We start from the raw sequence: 20,774 nt of genomic DNA on the forward strand, positions 1-20,774 counted from the left end.
AATCAGGCCCCTGATTTTATTGAGCTGTGTTTTGTAAGGCTCATGCTCCATGAAGTACAGTAATAAAATGAAATCTAATGCAAATTCTATCTAATGGTGCAACTGTGAGACAATAGTCTGAAAGAAGAGAGTCAGAAGGAAACCCAAACACAGGCATACAAATTGAAGGTGGCATGGTGAATGTGATTCAACGCTGGTAGAGCACCAACATCAGATGCCAATTACATTACCTCTAAAACAGAGGGAATGGATTGAAGGGTGGACATAGAGGAGGAGGCGGAGGGAGGAGGGGCAGGGGGCGCTTTCGCTCAAAGAAAAATAATTTATTTCATTGTGATATTAAAATCAATAGGCATCGATTGAAGGGTTGCTAAAGGTGAACGCATACACGATCCTTTCAGCTGTGAGAGGCAGACTGTCCGAGAGGGAGGCAGGGAGGGAGAGACGGAGAAACAGAGAGAAGGAAAAAAAAGAAGGGTGGCTAGAGGAAGAAGTCACCTCCTAGTTAACAAAGAGGTAACAGGGAAAAAAGAAGAGGAAAGACCAAGAAAATGAGAGAAAGGAAAAGACGGGGAGAGAAAGAGAAAGAGTGAGGGAGCTCTTGCCCTGTGGAATCAATACAGAGAGGTGGACCAGAGTACAATAGCCTCAGAGGAGAAGAGATTCAGTGGTGCAAGTCTAATACTCTCTGGTCCACACACACACACACACACACACACACACACACACACACACACACACACACACTCTGCATCCTTTTTACTCTTGCCTGACATTTCCCTCTATATCCTTCCTCTATTTAATTTCTCTCTTTTTTTTTTCTCTCGCTTGCTCATTCTGTATCCACCCTCCACCCCTCGCCACCACTACCCACAAACACACGCATACACACACGCACACACACACACAGAGGAGCTGTATGTATGCAGAGGGATGCAAGGCAAAGAGAAGGCCTTCTGTCCACAGCAGTCTGCCATAAAAGCAGCATCTTTCATCAGAAACAGTCAAGTAAGAATCAATCAACACACATCCAGGCAGATAGACATGCATAGATGCAAGTGGAGAAAAGAAAAGAAAAACACCCACACCAATATGCCATTTCTTAGAATAATGACAATTTTATAGTACAATTTCTCCGAGTCCACTTTCTCACACACGTACAGTAGAGTCAGAGCCACTTGGATGCAAAAAAAGTGTCACATGAACACTCTGTAAAACACACACACACACATATACATACAACACAGCACACTCCAACACTACTCCAGCTCTATCAGCACTTGAGACTAGTGTGGCTTCAATTAGTTCTTGATGAATGAGCCCATAAGATGCCGCTCTCTCATTTCCCTTGTTGCCAGATATCCCAGCAATCAGAGAGAAATGAATTCTCATTGTGGCGTGACTGAGACGAAGATGACGGTGGTGGAGGTGGAGGCGGGGAGGCGCACTAACATAAATCATTCACCCTCTCCACTGAGGGCCAGAGTTCAGCTTCATCACACCAAATTTGACAAGTCTTTGCAAATCTGAAATCTTTTTGGATAGCGAACACCAAAGCCAGTCGCAAACTCTTGCAGAAAATTGGGCTATACAATTTCCTAAGAAAGAAGCATTTTCCAGATATTTTAGATGTCTGCTCCGGGCCTTATTGTATTAAGCAGAAAGGTGTATGGTTAAAATGAAACTACCAGCTAGTACAGAACCAGAAAGAACCCAAGCACGAGTCCTGTTACAAACTAATATTTTGTGTTTGTAAACATTCCAAAATGTATGCCACAATGTTCTTATTTTGGCTAGAAAATCCACATCTGTATAATCAATCAACTGTATTTAATAAGCATTATGTACCCAAGTACTATCCCTATTTAATCTAATCCAATCAGTCTGTGTGGCAGTAAAGGTTAGACTCACCATCATCAATGATGCTGACCACTACTCCATTCCCGGTGATGTTGTTGCTCCAAACTGGCATCACGTTCAGGTCAAAGCCACTGGAGATGTACTCGCCCTGTGCAAACTAAACACAAACACACACACACACACCCTTGTTATCACAAATTAAAAGGACCACAGCAATGAGATGTTTATTGTTAAACATACAGTAACCTAAAATGCATCTCTCACTAGCAGTAAAAAAGTAAGTGGAAGACCACTACCTGCAAAGCCAGCAGCAACAACACTAACACAGCTGCCAGAGCATTTTCATTAGACATCCTTTTTTTTGTTATTATTTTTTTTATTTGCCCCCATTTCACCCAGTTGTCTGCTTACCACCTGACCGGCTAAATTCATCTTCTCCACATTATGCTGTTACTTTTTTTATTTATTCAGGGAAGGTTGTGTGTGAGAGGCAGCCTCTCTTTTGCAGGAACGCCCTGATCACATTCACACAGTTACACATTCATACCTGGAAGCTGCCCAGTACAACCACAGTCTGATCTGCTGGCCACTGAGCAGCTCCACTGGAGTGGTGCAAGTGCCTTGCTCAAGGGCACCTCAGTGGTGGTGATGAGGGAGGGACAAGCGCTGTTCTTTCACTTTCCCCACCCAGATTTTATCCTGTCGGTCTGGGGATTGAACCGACGACCTCGCGGTCACAAGCTTGCGTCGCTAATGTTGCATCATCATCCCCCCCAAATTATTTTCTATTGATAATGGAATCAGATTTAAAAAAAACACACACACACACACACCTACAGTAGTATTACAGTGACATTTGCGTGCTTAAACGCTGAGTTTGCAACGGCCGTTACATTACATTACTTCACGCTGTGTTGCGTTATTGCACTGTGCCACCTCTGCATAAGTACAAACTAAGCTGCGCCAATCGAAAGAGAATATTGACCTGTCGTAAATGATTCTGCTTTCTGCAGTTGGAAATGGTAGAAATATGTTTTCTTCCAAATTATTGAATGTGTCGATAAAAGAAGCAATGGCAATGATATGGCAAAGCACCTGTTTGACTACTGTAACATCAAACATTTACATTTATTCAGTCTCATCTTCTTTATCTACTACAGTTGTCCTATCCTGCATGTTCATTGCAGGGAACATTACAAAGTGCCATAGCCATAAGACGCAGTGTTCAGCAGGCAAACATTTGGCAGACGCACAACTGTTGCTGCCAAAGAAAGAATTTACTTATGACAAATTGCTTTGTTTGACTTCAGTTTTTAATCTATTCAAAACAACTCATAAGAAGATTGTTAAAGTATCAAAAAAGTACAATAAGCGGTGTCAGTATCCAGTATTGGTGGTATCAAAATCCTGCTGATACTCATTTCCATTTCCAGTGAGCTATTGTCCACTCGTGTTGTTCTCTTGTGGTCTACATACTGTATTTGAATAGAATTTCTGCAGAATCTGTGCATGGGTGGATATATTTATTCTAAGTTTAACTCGTGTTTATGTGAGAGAATGTGTGCACATTATTGCCTATGAGTGCATGCACTTAGACACAGTATGTGTGTTCAGAGTGCCCACAGACAGACAGACAGACAGACAGACAGACAGACACACACACACACACACTCTCTCTCTCTCTCCCCCCTGGTGAGCTGTTCTTTCCCTATTGTGCACGCCCTTCCTCTCCATCTTCATCATGATAACAACAAGAGAGTTGAAGCCTCTAGAAACAATCACATTGAATATCATATGGTGTGTGTGGATATCTATGTATGTGGGCAGCTGAGTTTGTTCATTGCCTTTGTGTGTGTGTGTGTGTGTGTGTGTGTGTGTGTGTGTGTGTGTGTGTGTGTGTGTGTGTCTTTGGGAGGTTGCATCTAGAGAGCAGTGCTGCTTTGTAGTCTGTGAGAATAAAGCAGATGAATGGAGGCAGCTACCAAGCTTACGTCCACCACAGCACGAGGACTGGCCCTGGGAAATGTGCACACATACACAAACACAGAGGGTACAAAGGCACACATATGAGCAAAAAAACAAGCACACACACCTTTGTGAACTTGAATTTAAGCCCACAGTGAGGCATCTTGAACGATGACTCACTCACACATACACACACAGTCATGAAGTGAAAGCCAACAGCACAAGCTTCACACTTCAACACACACACACACACAATGACACGTAAGCGTGCGCAGAATCATAATCATCCTCTGAAGCACTGGAACACAACCAATCAGTCTAGCATATATACATACGTGTGTGCACACACGCACACACACACACACAAGCTCAAACGAATATAAATACTGTACATGAATACAGAGTTGTGAAAAAGCTCATGCAACACAAGAGCACAAAACACATTTTAACCATTTATTTATGTCCACATAGATAAACTTTCTCTAAGCAGAAGACACATGCAACAATAAAACAATCTGTTTTCTCTGCCTTTATCTTAGCTGCCCCTCAGCTGTAGCATACAAACACTCACACTCTCTCTCTCTCTCTCTCTCTCTCTCTCTCTCTCTCTCTCTCTCTCACACACACACACACATCATCCACGGCAAGCACGCCCAGGATGCTGTATGGATTTTAGCAGATTTGAACAAGCTCCTCTGGACTCAGTCTAAGCAAGGATACAATAGAGTCCACTTGCCTTCGGACGCACACGCACGCACACGCACACGCATGCACACACACACAGTCCTGGCAGGCTACCAACCCTGAGCAGATTACTGACCCTCAATCAATATCCATGTCCACCAGAGGCTGATTAAACACAACAGAACGAGAGCAGGGGAGGAGGAGGAGGAGAAGAGAGAGAGAGAGAGAGAGAGAGAAAAAAAAAAAGGGATGTGTACTTAACCTTAAAAATGCTTTACATTTTCCTTGATTGAGTTAATGATGATTATGTTATATGGTTTAGTTTAAGTAATCAAGCTATATAATTATGTTAGCTATATATTTCATAACCCGTTTGGTGCATTTTAAAAATGTTGATGCGGCATACACTGTTCTAGGGCTGTGACGGTATGGATTTTTTTCTTACCGCGGTGAAGAAGCGTATCACCGCGTCGCGACTGCGATATGGCGGTTAACCGCAACCGCCTGTTACAAGAGTAGCGTAAGTTAGAGCGAGAATGGCAAGTGGGTTGAGTGAGTGGCGTCAGTGCCTGTGTGGTCGCGCAAGGAGAGCGAGCGCTGAGAGTGGCGTATGGGAGGAAAAGCGAGAGGAAAAAGAGATAGCAAAGACAATGTCAAGTGAGTTAAAAGTGAACAATAAAACAACAAGCTTCTCAAGACATGGTGGCTTCATATGTTTTCATTACTGCCGGTAAAGTGAAGGGCGTTGCCCCCGAAAAAGCATCGGCTTTAACCTTAACAACATATGTTGGCAGCACAGTAGTTTCCGTTTCAGTTCAAAGTGAGAGACTTTACTGTGTTTTGCTGTTTTCTCTCCTCTCGGCAGGCCGCTACCTTGTTGCTCTCTCTACCGATATAAGCCGCTCTGTTCTAGGCTACAAAAACTTGCATGCAGGCTGAAATTCAACCGTGCTGTTTTTTTTCGGGATTAACCCTTGTGTTATAAAATAATTCATAATATCTGCTTTTTTTCAAACTCAAAAATTAGGTATAATGTCATTTTATTAGGTTTATTGACTATGATTTTTTTTTAAAAGCGTTGAAAAGAGGGACAACAACGTTTAAAAAAAGCGCCAAAAGCTTAAAAAAAACGTCAAAAAAGTCACGTCACCGCTGGTTTTGCAGTGATGCGGATTAGCCTCAGCCTGTGTTTCATAAACAATCTTGTCGATAAAGTTCAACATTTAAGAGCGAAGACTATTCACATCTCAATCTCATATAGAAAAGCTTCATTTCCCATCCATCTCTCCTCCTCCCTTCCTGCATTTATGTTTCTCCCACTCTCCGCCCCCATCCTGACTCTCACTCCACCATTTTGCCCCGAGAGCTGAGGTGTCAGTCAATCTTTTGCCGGTTGCCGTGGTGAATCTTTAACTCCGCCCCTCCTCTTCATGGCTCTGTCAGATTACACCCTCGCATGTCAGTCAAGAACATCAGCTGTTTCGATTGGCTGAGCCCTGTTGCCCTGCGATGTGATTCTGTGTGCGCGTGCGTCCGTTCGTGCGTGTATATGTTGGGATGCTTGGCAATACCATACCAGAAATCTATTATAAATACAGGTTACATACAATTATGCTGTTATGACTGTAACCTGGCATTGTGAGAATTATTGAAGTTTACAAAGCTTTTGTGTGAACCGGACACCGTGGTCAAATTATGTAACAAATCATGTAAATAGAAACATATTTAAAGAAACAAAAATAAAATTAAATAGTTCTATAAGCTGTCTGTTTACATGCTTCAAATAAGCAATAAGAAAGACTAGACACTAAGACACTATTGTACTGAAATGTGTCCAGGAGAGAACCCAAAGCTGTTAAGGACCAAAAGCTGGAATGAAATGAATGCTTAACTACATAAATAAACACCTATCACAAACTACCATTGTTTTTATAAGGATATGTTTGTTTATTACCAACTGTGACCAAGATATGTACTGAGGACATTTTATGTTTGAAAAATAAACTTGTTAGTGCTCTCTATTGGACAAACAATATAATGGCCACATTTAATTTAAATTATCTTAAATTATCTCATTTCTTGCCATTTATTGTCCGACATATGCACCAATATGGATATATCTGCAATAAGCTAATATCAGCTGACATATTGGCCAGGGGGGTTTATTGGTGTAGTTCTATTTCTCGTGCTTTGGTATTGGTGCCAAAATAAAGGTAGGGTAACAACGCTGGTTTAGAACTACCTGTATATCAAACGATGCCGTCTTACTCATTAATTTGATGAATTTGAACAGAATAAGCCTACAGATTACATCCAAAAAATGAGGTATTCTCTCTTATTCAAAGACGGTAATGAGAAAGATATCACTCAGAAAATTGGTAGAGACTGCACAGAAAGGAGGGAACGGTACATCTGCCGAACCACTTTGACTTAATTCAAGTGCATTTGTGCATAAAGAGTATGGGTATTACAAAAATAGGAAGTTAAAACACACACACACATTTTGTGCTAGTGCTTTACAGTAACAAATATGACATTTTTATATCCACACATACTGGTTTTGTGCTGCTGCTGCTGTTCTGCACAAACACATATTGGTCAAACCATGTGAATGAGATTGTGCTGAAGGGATGAGCTTGTCTTGTTGCAGCACAGTTTGTGTGTCAGTGTTGCTGCGAGCCTAATCAATCCCCGACATCTGTCTCAGTTCAACATCGACAACCCCCTTCACCTCCTCTCCCCCTCTCTTTCCTTCTCCCTAATCTGCCTACCTCCCTCTATCCTCTGTCTCTCTCTCCAGTCACACATGAAAGGCTGCCTGACTTATGCCTGTCAGAGGAACATCCTTCACCATCAGGACAAGAGCTGAGAGGAGAGAGAGAGGAGGCCAATGAAAACACACACACACACACACATACACACAATTACACCCACCAGTTCCCACTGCATGGGCCAGAGCGGGTCATTGAAGGTGAGGGACTGGTCACTCTCATTCTCCTCAGGCTGCCTGTCAGTTGCAGACTCTCTCCTCTGGGAACCTGCAAGCACATAGACCCATCATGTGTAGAATGTGTGTGCACGTGTTTGTGTGTGTAGTTTTTTTTTTTTTCTGGTTTTGAACTCTGACTTCAGGAAGTCCCTGCTCTCCAACCAATGGTGAAAGGCCTCCCAGATTCCCCTTCTCTCCGGTGAGGTGGAATACTGCCGGAAGATTACCATATCATTAGCATATTATTAGCATCTCATTACTGCGGCACAGCTTGGCTCGCTGTCTGTCGCAAGCTCTCTCTCTCTCTCTCTGCACAGCACTCCATCTCACTGCCATTCACTCTCTCCCTCCCTCACACACGATGGATATGAATCAGTTTGTTTCATAATATACTGTATGTACAGTATTGCCAAATTAATTAATATCACACTAGTTAATGGGAAGTTAATTAAATGACTGCTATAAAACATTGCACACAAACATGCATGAATATATTTCAAGCATTATTATTAATTAGGGGTATAACATGTACATGTATTGATCCTGAACCATTTCACTCGGCAACTTTCCGGGGTTCAGCACTCCCTCTGAACCAAGTAATTACTGACACATTAGCCTACTACACTTTAATTAGGTCTAGGTCTTAGCATACACAAGTAAGAACATAAATTCTAAAATTAGTCCCCAGATGTATAACTCATACACAGAGCGCTGTCAGCATGGCTAAGGCAAACGAGTAACCTGTGGAGGAGCAGTCTCTGATAGTATTTAGAGTACTATAGTTTAGAGTAAGGTACAGAGACATGAGACACAAAAACTATGTGCCAATATTGTTTAACCAAACTTTGGTATGTCTTTGGAAACACAAATAATCAAACGTGCTTAACCATTTGCAATGGCATCATCTGAGTCAATATATTACGGTGCTACAGTGCTGCTGTAATGTCGAAGTCTTCACTGGTCCAAAATGTTGGACCAGATCTGAATCAGACCTATAGGAAACATATCCGAACCAGACAAGGAATTTCATTTTTTAAAAGACACCCAATCCGTATTTTACCTACATTTTTGTATCTTTTCCAATCCATCCCACTTGTCCCCCCACCTTCACTCTTTCATACACTTAAAAAGCTTTTTTTCAAATTTTATATGGAACAACAAGTGTCCCAGGCTCAGACTCTCCCTGTTGTATCTACCATATGATAGAGAAGGTACTATATATACTACATACTACCAAATCTTGAGTGGTACTACTGGGCAAACTACTAAATCAGAGCAGGGATGTTTTATTTTGAGAGGAACCACCCTCCAGCTTGGGTTTCAGTAGAATCACATTTAATTAACATCCCTTTAAATATTTATATATACTCTGCTAACATGCTGAAACTAATTAAAAAGACTGCAAACCCTTTTCTCAAAAATACTTTAATGGTTTGGCATAATTGTCTGGCACACCTGGGGAAACTCCTAAATTAACTGAATTCCCCCTGATTTTTGGTAATGACGACTTCCAACCTGGTAGAGCAGATGCAGGCTTTAAAATCTGGGCATCTCAAGGTGTAGCTAAGGTAGCTGACCTCTATATTGAAAACTTAATTATTATGTCATTTGAAGAACTTAAATTGAGATATGGGATTCCCTCAAAACATTTTTTTAATTATCTGCAACTAAGAAGTTTCATCCTGTCCAAACAGAGCAATAGTTTGAAACTTCCTCCCCGATCCACTCTGGAAGATTGCACATTGAAATTCTTACATTCTAGGGGACAGGTTTCATTACTGTACAACTTGTGTGTAAGTAAGTCTAAATAGTCATCACAACACGTACTACAAGCATAGAGAACAGACTTGCAGGAGAAGCATATTGTCTAGCTCAAACCCAATCCATAAATACTAACTCCAAACTATTGCAATATAAATGGATAAGTAGATTATACATAACCCCAGCTACGCTGCATCGCTTTAATTCTAACATACCATATACCTGCGTCAAATGTAATGACCAAAAAGGAACTTCATTTCATTGTATGTGGGAGTGTCCACAGATACTCTTATTATGGAGGAAGGTGTTGGACCTGGCAAGCCAGATCACTTGTGAGGAGGTGCCCCTTAGCCCTAAATGATGCTTATTAAATCTCTACCCAGGCAGCTTTATAACCTCTAACAAAGTTGGATCTCTACTGAATATTTGTTTTTTAGAAGCCAAATGACGCATTGCTTGCTCATGGAAATCGGACACACCTTGTGGCACATTGCAATGGTTGAGGGGAATGACTTTTTATTTAGCTTTAGAAAAGATAAGTTACACATCAAAAAATAGGCTTGACAAGTTTTGGAAGATTTGGAGCGTTTTCTTCAATTTCCTTGAGAATAACAATATGGGTGTGGATGGTTGGAGTGATAACTAGCTGGACTAAGCAGTGCTTTTTTTGTTTTTGTCTAAATAAGATAACATACTCCTAATGCCTGTAGTGTGCCATCTGTACTATATGGTGTTGAGACAAACCACTGCTGTATGTTTTTCGTGTAAGCATACACCTATGGATGTGCAGATTCATGACTGTGGGTACTCAGCTACTACATTTGATCCTTGATCTCTTTTCTGTTTTATGTTATGTACCTTGTTGTACTGTTTTTGTCTGTGAAATGTACAAAAACTCAATAAATACACGTTTAAAAAAAAAGAAGAAAAAACAGCCGTATACTGGGTTTTGTCCACCTCAAAAATATAATTTAAGCTCATCAATTTAATTAAGTTTAAAAATAACTGAAAATACTATTTTCACCTCCTGCACCAACATAAAACATTCTGATGCCAACTCAGCAATGTCATTTAATAGCATAATTAGTACAGAGTACACTTGTGTACATTCAGATTCACTCAAGTATAAGATATATTCACACACAGACCTAAGTACCCTTTTACCCGAATAGCCTGAGTACAATTAGGAAGGACTAATTAAAACAAATAATTCAACATTTTGGGAAATACACTTCTTTTCCTTCTTGTTGAGATTGAAATGAGAAGATCTATACCAGTCTCAAGACTTGTGCACCATCTATGGAGCTAAAGCCAGGGAACAATTAGCTTAGCTTAGCTAAGCATAAATAATGGAAACACGTGGAAAACTGTTAGCATGGCTCTATCCAAAGGGAAAAAATCTGCCTATACATGGGTTTCCTGTTTACAAACATTACAGGGTGCGTGCGCATACCAGGGGCAGAAAGCCAGATTGGTGAGCTGGTCCGCTACTGTAACAACCTGAAGTATTGAAGCTTTCCTTATTGTTTGTATATAACTGCTGACTCAATAAAACGTGATTTTGGTTGGATCTGTTTGTCTTTAATTTTGCAGTGTTACTGTGATATATATGTATGGCTATAATTATCGTTTTAGGCTAATGTAATAGCCAATGTTAGCAGCAGGGTTAGCTACCCCTGAATGTACCCCTATGGTTGGTTTATGCCTTAAAATAATGGCCAGGATTTCCAGGAAAAGTTACGATATGTGTGTCTCCATTTCAAAACATCACTGCAGGTTGACTGTTTTTAGCAGCAGAGGTTGATTGTGGGCGAGAGGGCGACAACACTGTCGTGGTTAGCTCGCCGAAACTCTACTGCCACTGTCTCGGCAACGTTAGCTAATGTCCGCTAGCATACAGGCTAACTATAGCCAGTTAGCTTTGTGTGTAACGTAATAAAAACACAGCCATCTCGTAGGAGCAAAGCTTAATATTTCATTCAATACAATTTTGGTACAAAAGGAGCACTAATGCCACATGGCTTATGTTGACAACATGGACGCAGATATAAGAAACTCCGAAGGCAGTCGTAATATTTACCTAGCAGGCTAGGCTAACGCTGTTGCGCTAACGTTAGCAAAACATCGGCGTAGCTTTAGCTAGCAGTCTAAACTTGTCTCGAGTCCAGACCTTTAACTGTCGATGGTCCGGACTCGAGTACTGCAGCCCTGACAGGTAGATATCACTTAGCTGAGCAACTGAACAAGCTGCAACTTTTCTGATTGATACAATGGGAACAATCATCTTATCGTGGTGGAGAAGTTTGTGTGTCCCTATGAACCTGAGGGCTGTGTTGTCTGGAGCTTTGTGCTTCTGGTAGGGTCTCCCAATGCAAAGTGGTCTCAGGTGAGGGGCCAGACAAAGAATGGTTCAAAAACCCTATGAGTGACCGAGGAAGAGATGGAGTGACCCTGGCCGGAGGAAGCCCGGGGCCCCCGTCTGGAGCCAGGCCCAGATGGAGAACTCGTCAGCGAGCGTCTGGTGGCTGGGTTTACCACGGAGCCCGGCCGGGCACAGCCCTCAAAAGCTACGTGGAATCCATCTCTCCATCCCATGGGCCCACCACCTGTGGGAGGAACCGCTGGGGTCAGGTGCGCTGCCACACAGGTGGCAGTGAAGGTCAGGGGCCTCGACGGACCAGACCCGAGCAGCAGACGCTGGCTCTGGGGACGTGGAATGTCACCTCTCTGTGGGGGAATGAGCCGGAACTTGTGCGGGAGGTGGAGCGCTACCGGTTAGATCTGGTGGGGCTTACCTCTACGCACAGTCTCGGTTCTGGAACCAGACTCCTGAATAGGGGTTGGACTCTTTTCTTCTCCGGAGTTGCCCAGGGTGTGAGGAGCCGGGCAGGTGTGGGGATACTCACAAGCCCCCGGCTGAGCGCGCTACGTTGGAGTTTACCCTGGTGGATGAGAGGGTCGCCTCCCTACGCCTGTGGGTTGTGGGGGGGAAAACTCTGACTGTTTGTGCATATGCACCAAACAAGAGTTCAGAGTATTTGGCCTTCTTCTTTTGAATGGCAAGTTGAGTTTCAAAGCCCTTCGAGATGGTTCTCTTGACAAGACTAAAGTTATTTGCGTGTACTGTGAACTGAGTTACCACCGGAGTACGCCGAGTCCCAATTACCACTTGCTGGCCAAGCATACGGCTGATGCATAGACAGTGTTTCCTCTATGAAAATTTCTGCCGCCATGGTATCAGAAATAGGACAGACGCACAACAGGGTTTCCGCTATGTAGGCCTACATGTAGTAGCGGCGCACCGCCGCTCCTTCAGCTGTTTATAAAAAGTCATAAAGTCGTAATTACATGACTCTGCAGAGCCGTGTGCTCTACTGAACTCAAGCGAACTGTCACCCGCTCTCTCTCCCCTTTAGGGTGAGCAACTGGAACAGTGACAGGACGTCATCACTCGCGAAGTCATGGCAACCAAATAAACAACAGGGCGAGTACTTGTCACTCAATCTTAGACAAAGTGACAAACAGCGACATGAAATCCGCACTCACGCGGGTCCCGTGAAATATGACAGCTACAGTTTATTGGAAAATAGCAATGTGGACACTGAATTTGATGAATTTACTGTTTATCAGACACCAGATGCGACAACATGAAAACGTAGCTAGTAATGTTCACTCAGCGTTTTGTTTTGTTGTTAAACTGTGTGTAAAATGAGCGGTGATGTTAAATCACCGGTTTCAGGTAACGGCACCCTACAGTACCGTCTATTTTCTGGATGGTTTCAAGGTAACGGTCGGTAGCTAACATTAGCAGATAAGCCCGTTATTGTTCATATTTTGGCACAAGGTTTCTGAACGTAGTAGTGGTCATAGTGACTGAAAGTGTGATGTGAGATGCTAAAAAGAAACTACACACTGTTTTCAGGTAATTTTACTTTTTGACGTTCAACACCCCCACCCACCCCTGCTGCTGAAAAAAATTCTAGAGGAAACACAGAGAACCCTCCTCCCCATAGCCAAAGACAGGCCTTCACTAGATAATATGTAATGTGAAAATATCCCTTTTAAAGTACATTTAGAACAGATTCAAAAATGTGCAATTAATTTGCCATTAATCGCGATTCAATATTTTAATCGATACAATCGCGACAAATGAGTCACCATTCAATGATTACGGGTTTTTTCTTTTACCATTACACCCATAGTACTAATACTGGTCTTACTAACTGTATCAAGTGCTTCAAGAGAGTTTAGAATCCCATAATGAGGCTCTTCCACACTGCCAAGAAACTGTTTGGCATGAAAATCTTAATATTTGAGATTTAATACTGGCACTCAATGTTGAATATTGGCAGCTTCAATCCAAAAATACTAGTAAGAAGTATAAGACTTCAAAAGTTCAAATCGGTCAAAACGTACAAGTGCAATTTTTTTTTTCTTCCTCTACTGTATGTGAATACGCATACAACTCTGCACTGTTCATCCACCACGTCCTTGCTCTTTCATTTTTCTCTCTCTTCAACTCGCCTTCATATTATCTATCAGAGCAGAGGCTGAGCGACGCTGTGAGGATGGTAATACACAGAGAGAGAGAGAGAGGCAGCACCGCAGCAGGACGTGAGGCAGTACATTATTGTACAAACACACCCACCACTTCCCATTACACACACAGATGATAACAGATACTGCACTATCATACACGTATGGCTGGGCTTCAAGGTATACCCATGCACAATGTAAATATTAAACAGACATAAAACGGCTGCAGTTGTTCTACTGGTTTCATCAGAGAGGTTCATTGTCACAAAGGCCAAAAACATTCAGAAAAGCATATGTGGCAAACATATCTAGGCTATTCGGACTTGCATACATTTACATAACATTGTATGCATATAAAAACTGTATGTTTAAATACACATGAGTCATTTATGCAACTCTAGATGCTTTCTGAACCAATTCTAACATTAAACTTAATATGAAAGCCACTTTTGATATTGAGGATGTAGACTTTAGAGATGTTAAACATTGTTGTCTTAAAACTAAATAAAAAAAACTGTTAATCACAAAAAAAGAAAGGATAAACATGCCCGTACTTGAAGTCAATTTAGCGTGTGATGGAAAATAATTTATTGTTTTAACATGTGGCAGCTACTGAAGGAAACATGATGTTTTGACACAACAACAGGCATGTGCAATATTGTCTTTAGAACTCTTTTAGCAAAATGTGATCAAAGCCCTTCTTACTGTACTCCTGACAGTAATGTGATCATCAGACACAATTACTATGGCACATGTTGGCACATTACCTGAGGATCTGTGACTTGTCAGTAAGTATACAACTTCATATATAGGTAAAATATACAACTGGTCATTTTCTTTATAAACATTGGGAGGGACTCAGTTGGAAAACCATCATGTCATTTTATTTCACCGATGCTGATGTCAACTGAACTTTTTGTAGAAATAGAACTGAATCACTAATTTGTCAATTTTACAGTTTAAACTTTACCTCAAGATTTTGGTCAGACTTTAGCTGTCATTTTCAACACAGATCATCTGCTAAATTTGTCACAATATATTTTAAGTGTTGAGACCCCCCAAACAATTTTTTGTTACAAAACTATTTTTTGTAACACTTATGTTTACTCTTTTCCTTCACAAATCCACTCTTAACTAAAGTCACATTAAAACAAAGCGTGCCCACACAATATGTCATTTAATACGGGTTGATTGTACTTCTGTTTGCACTGTTTAACAGTTCGGTTAATATATGATATAAAATATGAGATTTGTTTTTGATTAGTGAAGTTTAGGGTGGAAACGATATTTAGAAAACAGGTGTGGAGTTGTTTGATCATGTTGCCAGGCCATTGTCAATCAAATTGGATGAAGCTACACCCACACAGTCCAGTAAAGCAAATAAGCCAAGTTAAGTGTAGCAGACAGCTGGAACACACTGCTCGCGCAAGTGTTGCGTAGCGTAGATACGTGACTGGCCATGCATCTGTCTCTCTCTCTCTCTCTCTCCGTCTGTCTCCCTCTCCGTCCGTCCGTCCCTCTCCCTCTCGCTCTCTCCCTCAATTTCAGTAGATACATATAAACAGCAAAAGTAAATACATCAGATAAAATAATACAAGTAAACAGGATCATTATTATATAATTGCAGATAATAAACAAAGTCTGTGCATGTCCCTCAAAGGGTATGTTGAAACAATAAAATAAAAAAGAATAGAATAAAAAAAAAAAAAATAGAATAATATTTTGCCTTGTATTGTGGCAGCAGAAGACATATTTAGCAGCTAGCCATGCCGTGTTTTTATCTTCCCCTAATAAAAAAAGGAAGCTTTTTGTCCTCAGTGTAGGTAGTGAAGCCTGGTATGTGTTTTTTTACATTTTTGGAAATATTTGGTTCTTAAGTCTTCATATTTGGGACATGTACATAAGAAACTTAATTCTGTTTCGATGTCCTGGTGGCAGTGTGACAGACACATTCCTCTCGTGGTTCAAATTTGTTTTTCTTTGGGATTTTTTTGTTTAGAGCTCTTCGGCCAATTGGGTCTCTCTGTTCTCTGGGATTGATAACAGAGGAGGTTGTGTTGTATTTTATTTTCATTTCGCCATTGTTCTGTTCATTCGTCTTTTAATTTAGTTTCAAATCTTTTGATTGAAGACTGAGGATTGTGTCTGTGGCGGCTCTAAGGCCTACTGACGGTGGTGTTTAGCTCCGTGGACCTGTCTCTCTCTCTACCTGTCTGTCTACTACTGACTGTGGCGTTTAGCTCCGTGGACCTCCAAGCCAGCTGGTCCAGGGGGGGGGTGGACATCTGAACACTGCTGGTTGCTCAGGAGAGCTTTGTATGCAATGGAATTTTTATCAGCTTGATTTAAATGCTGCCAAAATTTAATTGACCTTTTTTGGATTTGAATTTTCAGAGGGAATGCATTGTTTGGGGTGTTTGGGTGAACTTTTAGAATAATTTAACAGAATCCCAATTGTAACTTTTCAGTGGGAGTTTTATCCCAGTTTTTAAATTCTGGTTTCGAAAACGGCCTCAGACTTCACTTCCATAAAGCATTATTGGTGTTATCATAAAATTGTAGATTTTTAGCCAAATTCTTACGGGATTGACATTTTTTTCCATATATATTTTTGAAGGATGGCATACATTTTGCTGGTTTCTGATTCTGGTTCAATGCTATATGTTGTAGACTTATTTAAATAAAGTCTTGTTTGGCAGTGATCTGAAAAGGGAAGTTGTGGTAAAACTACAAATGCATTGATATCCTCTGGGTCGATATATAGGTTATCGTATAATCCACCACACTGTTACCTAAAACAGTGGCTGTGTCCATTTCTTTTACTGCCTATGGCTGCAGGGCGAGGGCCTACGCCGATGCTACACGCCCGGTGTGGCCGGACAGATTGGATAACATGGGCGCCGAAATAAAAATAGCTGCGCTATGCTGTTATACGCGTGCGGTGTGTTCCAGCTGTTAAACTAAAAATGAGTAGGGTTGTTGTTGTTTTTTTTTTATAAATAATTAATGCTATAGACAATACTTTGAAACCAAGTTTTTTAAGGGGTTTTAACCCACGGGAGGTCTTTTTTTTTTTTAGCTGGTGCTAAGTTGCTTTTTAAATATATCTTTACTTACTGCGAGTGGTACTGTGGTCCAGCACTGTCACAGGAACCCGCTTGTCTCTATGATGACTGTGCTGCCTCTGCACCTGGTGAACCTGGAAATCACAACACACAGAGTCATGCATTACTTTGAGGAAAATATGAATTAATGTTGCCTGATTGGTCAATCGCTAAAATATTAGACATTTCACGTTTAGTTTGTTGCATTCGCTTCCCTTTGGTAAGTTTAGTGTCCGCAACTCGGCTTACTCAATAGATGCTCGTGTAACACTCTTCAGCCATTTCTGAAGTCTTATTTTCGCTTTGTATGGCTTTGTCTCAGATCGTGGATTTATGAGGATAAAGCAAAACAGTGAGAAGCACAGAGCAAATAATAATAAAAAAAAATTCTAGTTTCCGTTTCGACTTTGAAAGAGAGGGAAAATCCATAGCACAGGGAGAGTTGGGTATCTTTACGGAGGAGAGTAAAAGGTTTCCTCTTCATTAGTTCAAAGAGTACTCGCTCGCTCTCTCCTTTACAGTCCCATTGTCCTGGGTTAAAAGCAATAAAAACACCCCCGCCTCACCTACACCTCTGTCCTCCACAGTACACATGCACACACAGGGCACGCACACAGGACACACACACACACACTTTTATAGGCCGCTGCTTGCAGCTTTGATCTGATAAGAGGCTGGTCCTTGTGAAGGTGGGCGCACCAAATCAAACAACAGATCACAGACACACACACACACACACACATATCAGTGTCCGACCACTATTGTCCTCTTACACTTAAATCAGAGTGGAAGAGGTTGAAAATAAATACTATTGAGAGGCAGCTGCAGTCTTTCATGTCCTAAAAGCCTGCTTGCTTTATTCCCCCTTCATGTTCTTCAATTAGACTCAATTAACAAGAGCTGGTCTAAACTACCCAAGGAAGACGGGCGTAGGGTAAGGGGGGTGGGGGCGCTGTTCGAGCTAAGAACGCTACATGTGTGATATTAAACACCTCAGACCTCAGACAAATTGGTGTTTATATTAGGCTGATCATATTGAGTCAAGATTAAATTCAATAAAAAAACATAATGAGCTCAGTGTACACATGTTTTAGGTGAGGCCCAATTAACATGCATTGTGGGCTTGGATCACAGTTCCATCCATGCAGGTGTCCAAACTGAATGAAACTCAATATATTTAAAAAAAAAAAAAGGTGCATGTTCTGGAAATTTTTGAATTATGTAATTAATGAACTACTGTACCCAGACGCTAGGGCATTCCAGACTCTCACATGGTCTACAGGTTTCTAGTCTGTAGTGCTTTGTTTATCATTGTGTCTGCAAAATGATACATGATACTGTAATACACTCAAAATTCCCCCTCTCCCCTTCCGTGTGCGTGTGTGTGTGTGTGTGTGTGTGTGTGTGTGTGTGTGTTCCCCAACTACCTTGTAAAACCCCTCCAGCCCCTCCTCTGAAGGAGCAGCCAGGACACGGTGATCAATACACATGATAGGGAGCTAATCGCTCTCTGTCAAACCAAGCCCAGCCAGCTACTAATGGCACACACTCACTGGGGAGTGTGTGTGTGTGTGTGTGTGTGTGTGGGCGTCGGCCTTAATGGCAGATTGAGACTCTTTAGGGAGTGCTGCTCAAGGTTAGACTCAGGGGACGAGGGGCAATTGACCACACTGTCTGTGACACTGACCCATCCACTGTCACCGCATTCATCATCAGCGCATCATCATGAAACCACACAGTACACACAATGCACAGAAAAATGACATCACCAACAGGACATTTTACGAACAGAACGTCTTCCAATGGCTGCCCAACACGTGTTGCAATAATAAATGCACAAGACATTTCTCCCTTCAAAATAAAAGCCTAGACAGAAAGAACGACTGACAGAAAAATCAAGGTTTAAGATCAGTGAAAAAAGACAAAAGGCAGGACTATAAAAAAATAAACCTTATTTGGAAGAAAAAAAATTCCGGCAGTGAAGAAGAAAAGAGCCGTGGAGCACTTGCATGATTGAACAGCTGAGGTAGAACTGACAGAGGCACAATGTGAATGTGTGGAGGAGGAGGAGAAGAAAGACAGTAAGATGGAGAGAGTAAAAGTGTGTGTGTGTGTGTGTGTGTGTGTGTGTGTGTGTGTGTGTGTGTGTGTGTGTACGTGTGTTTGTAGACATCCCATGAAGAATATACTGTATGCGTGTGTGCACAAATAAAGCCCTATAGAACAGAAGTGAATGATTGAGGAAGGTGGTGAGGAAACAGAAAGAAACGTACTGTGTGTGTGTGTGTGTGTGTGTGTGTGTGTGTGTGTGTGGCACATAGAACTCCCATGTCTCTGTATGAATGAGTGGATACGGTTGATGGCAGGCAGCTGCAGCGGTGTGATACGAGCAGAGCTGCACAGATATCAGCGCTGACATTTTGGGCTTCGCTACCCACCCATGGCCCCCTGGGAAAGTGATGGCCATGGCAGCGGCAGTGGCCACATGCCACCCCCCCACAACACCCCCTCCCTCCGCCTGTCAATCACAACGCCGTGCCTCCTGAGGCTCCGTCGGCCCCCGGCCTGGCCCTGGCTGGACCAGGGATGCCACGCAGCAACGAACGCTTCACATCACCAACCAGCATCCAGACCCTGATGCACCACTGATCCCTATCTGGAATTCAAACCCCCCTCCCCCCACCTCACCCATCTACTCTCCTCCTCTTTATTCAATCTCTCATCTCTAGCTACCAGGCTGATAGCCCCGACCACAGAAAGAAAAATAGACGAGGAGAGGGGTTGTGTGTGTTACTGCCGACTATAGACGAACACTGAAACCAACACAGAGGCACGTAAAAAAAAAAGTGAGCTCTACAGTAGCGAGCAGCTAGGGTAGGGAGGGAGAAATTGCATACATTGAAAGATAGGAGAAAGATAAGAGAGAGATACACTTTGGCCCCCTCCTCGAGCCTTCTTTTAAGGCACCTCTTGGCCTCCTCTCCCTCGTCCGCCTCACCCTCCCTCCCCACCCCCCCCCCGGCCCTCTAGTGTGTTGCTCACCCCATTGTGTCAGCCTTCAGAAGTGCTCAGTTTGAGTGGCAGGCCGTCACAGATCAGTTCTCTGCTAAAGCGGCCCGGCAGGCCGGGGTGACGGGCCAGGAAGGGATCTAAGTGGGGTTTATCAGCGCTTCTTAACGCCTCTCCGGCTCCCTGACACAAAAGAGAGGGGGTATTAAACATCTAAAGCAAACCAAAAAGCGTGAAAGCTCCTTATAGGGCCACGGGATTGCGGATGTGACTTGAGTCTTTAAAAAAAATAGCAAAAAAAGAGAAAGAAAAAATAAGGAGCGGAAAAAAAGCACACAAATGCTTCAGCAGTGAGGAAGCATTGAGTAAAAATTCAAATGTATTTTCTGTCCTGTGTGGACAGAAGAATGGGTGAGAGAGAGAGAGAGAGAGAGAGAGAGAGAGAGAGAGAGAGAGAGAGAGAGAGAGAGACCGACCATCTGTGAAGCTAGCTTAATAATGCTCTCTAGCTCGCCACCTGTTTTGTTTGTGAGGCTAAATTGCAGCAGCCTCATATATGAAACTCAAGGATATTACATTTTAAATTGAACATTAAAAGTACCCAAGTATAACCAAAATCTAGGCTAGTCAATGACAATAAACCTTGAGTGAATCATTGTAGTCTCAGAGGGGTAAAAAAACATTCAAACACACACAAAGCCGTTTCAAGACCTCCCATCAATTAGTGAACAAAGAACAGGTGTTAAAATACCACGTTTGATAAACAAAGTCAATCATTAATAAAAGTAACTGCACAGAATGAGCACATTAAACAAGGCTTCAAAACATGGCAAATCTAGCAAATCAACACATTAAAAATAGTGCTT

General features: G+C 42.1%; 1 protein-coding gene across 3 annotated transcripts in view; it reads right to left on the minus strand.

The window, feature by feature from the left end:
* Positions 1-20,774, minus strand: part of LOC144520076 (furin-like protease kpc-1) — a 227,461-nt gene that overhangs the window by 167,217 nt on the left and 39,470 nt on the right. For all 3 annotated transcript variants that reach the window (XM_078253710.1, XM_078253711.1, XM_078253709.1), the window contains exons 4-6: positions 16,913-16,994; positions 7,444-7,547; positions 1,912-2,017 (exon numbers count right to left, since the gene is read on the minus strand). In XM_078253710.1, coding sequence (XP_078109836.1) covers positions 1,912-2,017; positions 7,444-7,547; positions 16,913-16,994 — 292 coding nt within the window. The remainder of the gene's footprint in view (positions 1-1,911; positions 2,018-7,443; positions 7,548-16,912; positions 16,995-20,774) is intronic.

This window comes from Sander vitreus, chromosome 6 (genome assembly GCF_031162955.1).
Source record: "Sander vitreus isolate 19-12246 chromosome 6, sanVit1, whole genome shotgun sequence".
NCBI classification, from domain to species: domain Eukaryota; kingdom Metazoa; phylum Chordata; class Actinopteri; order Perciformes; family Percidae; genus Sander; species Sander vitreus.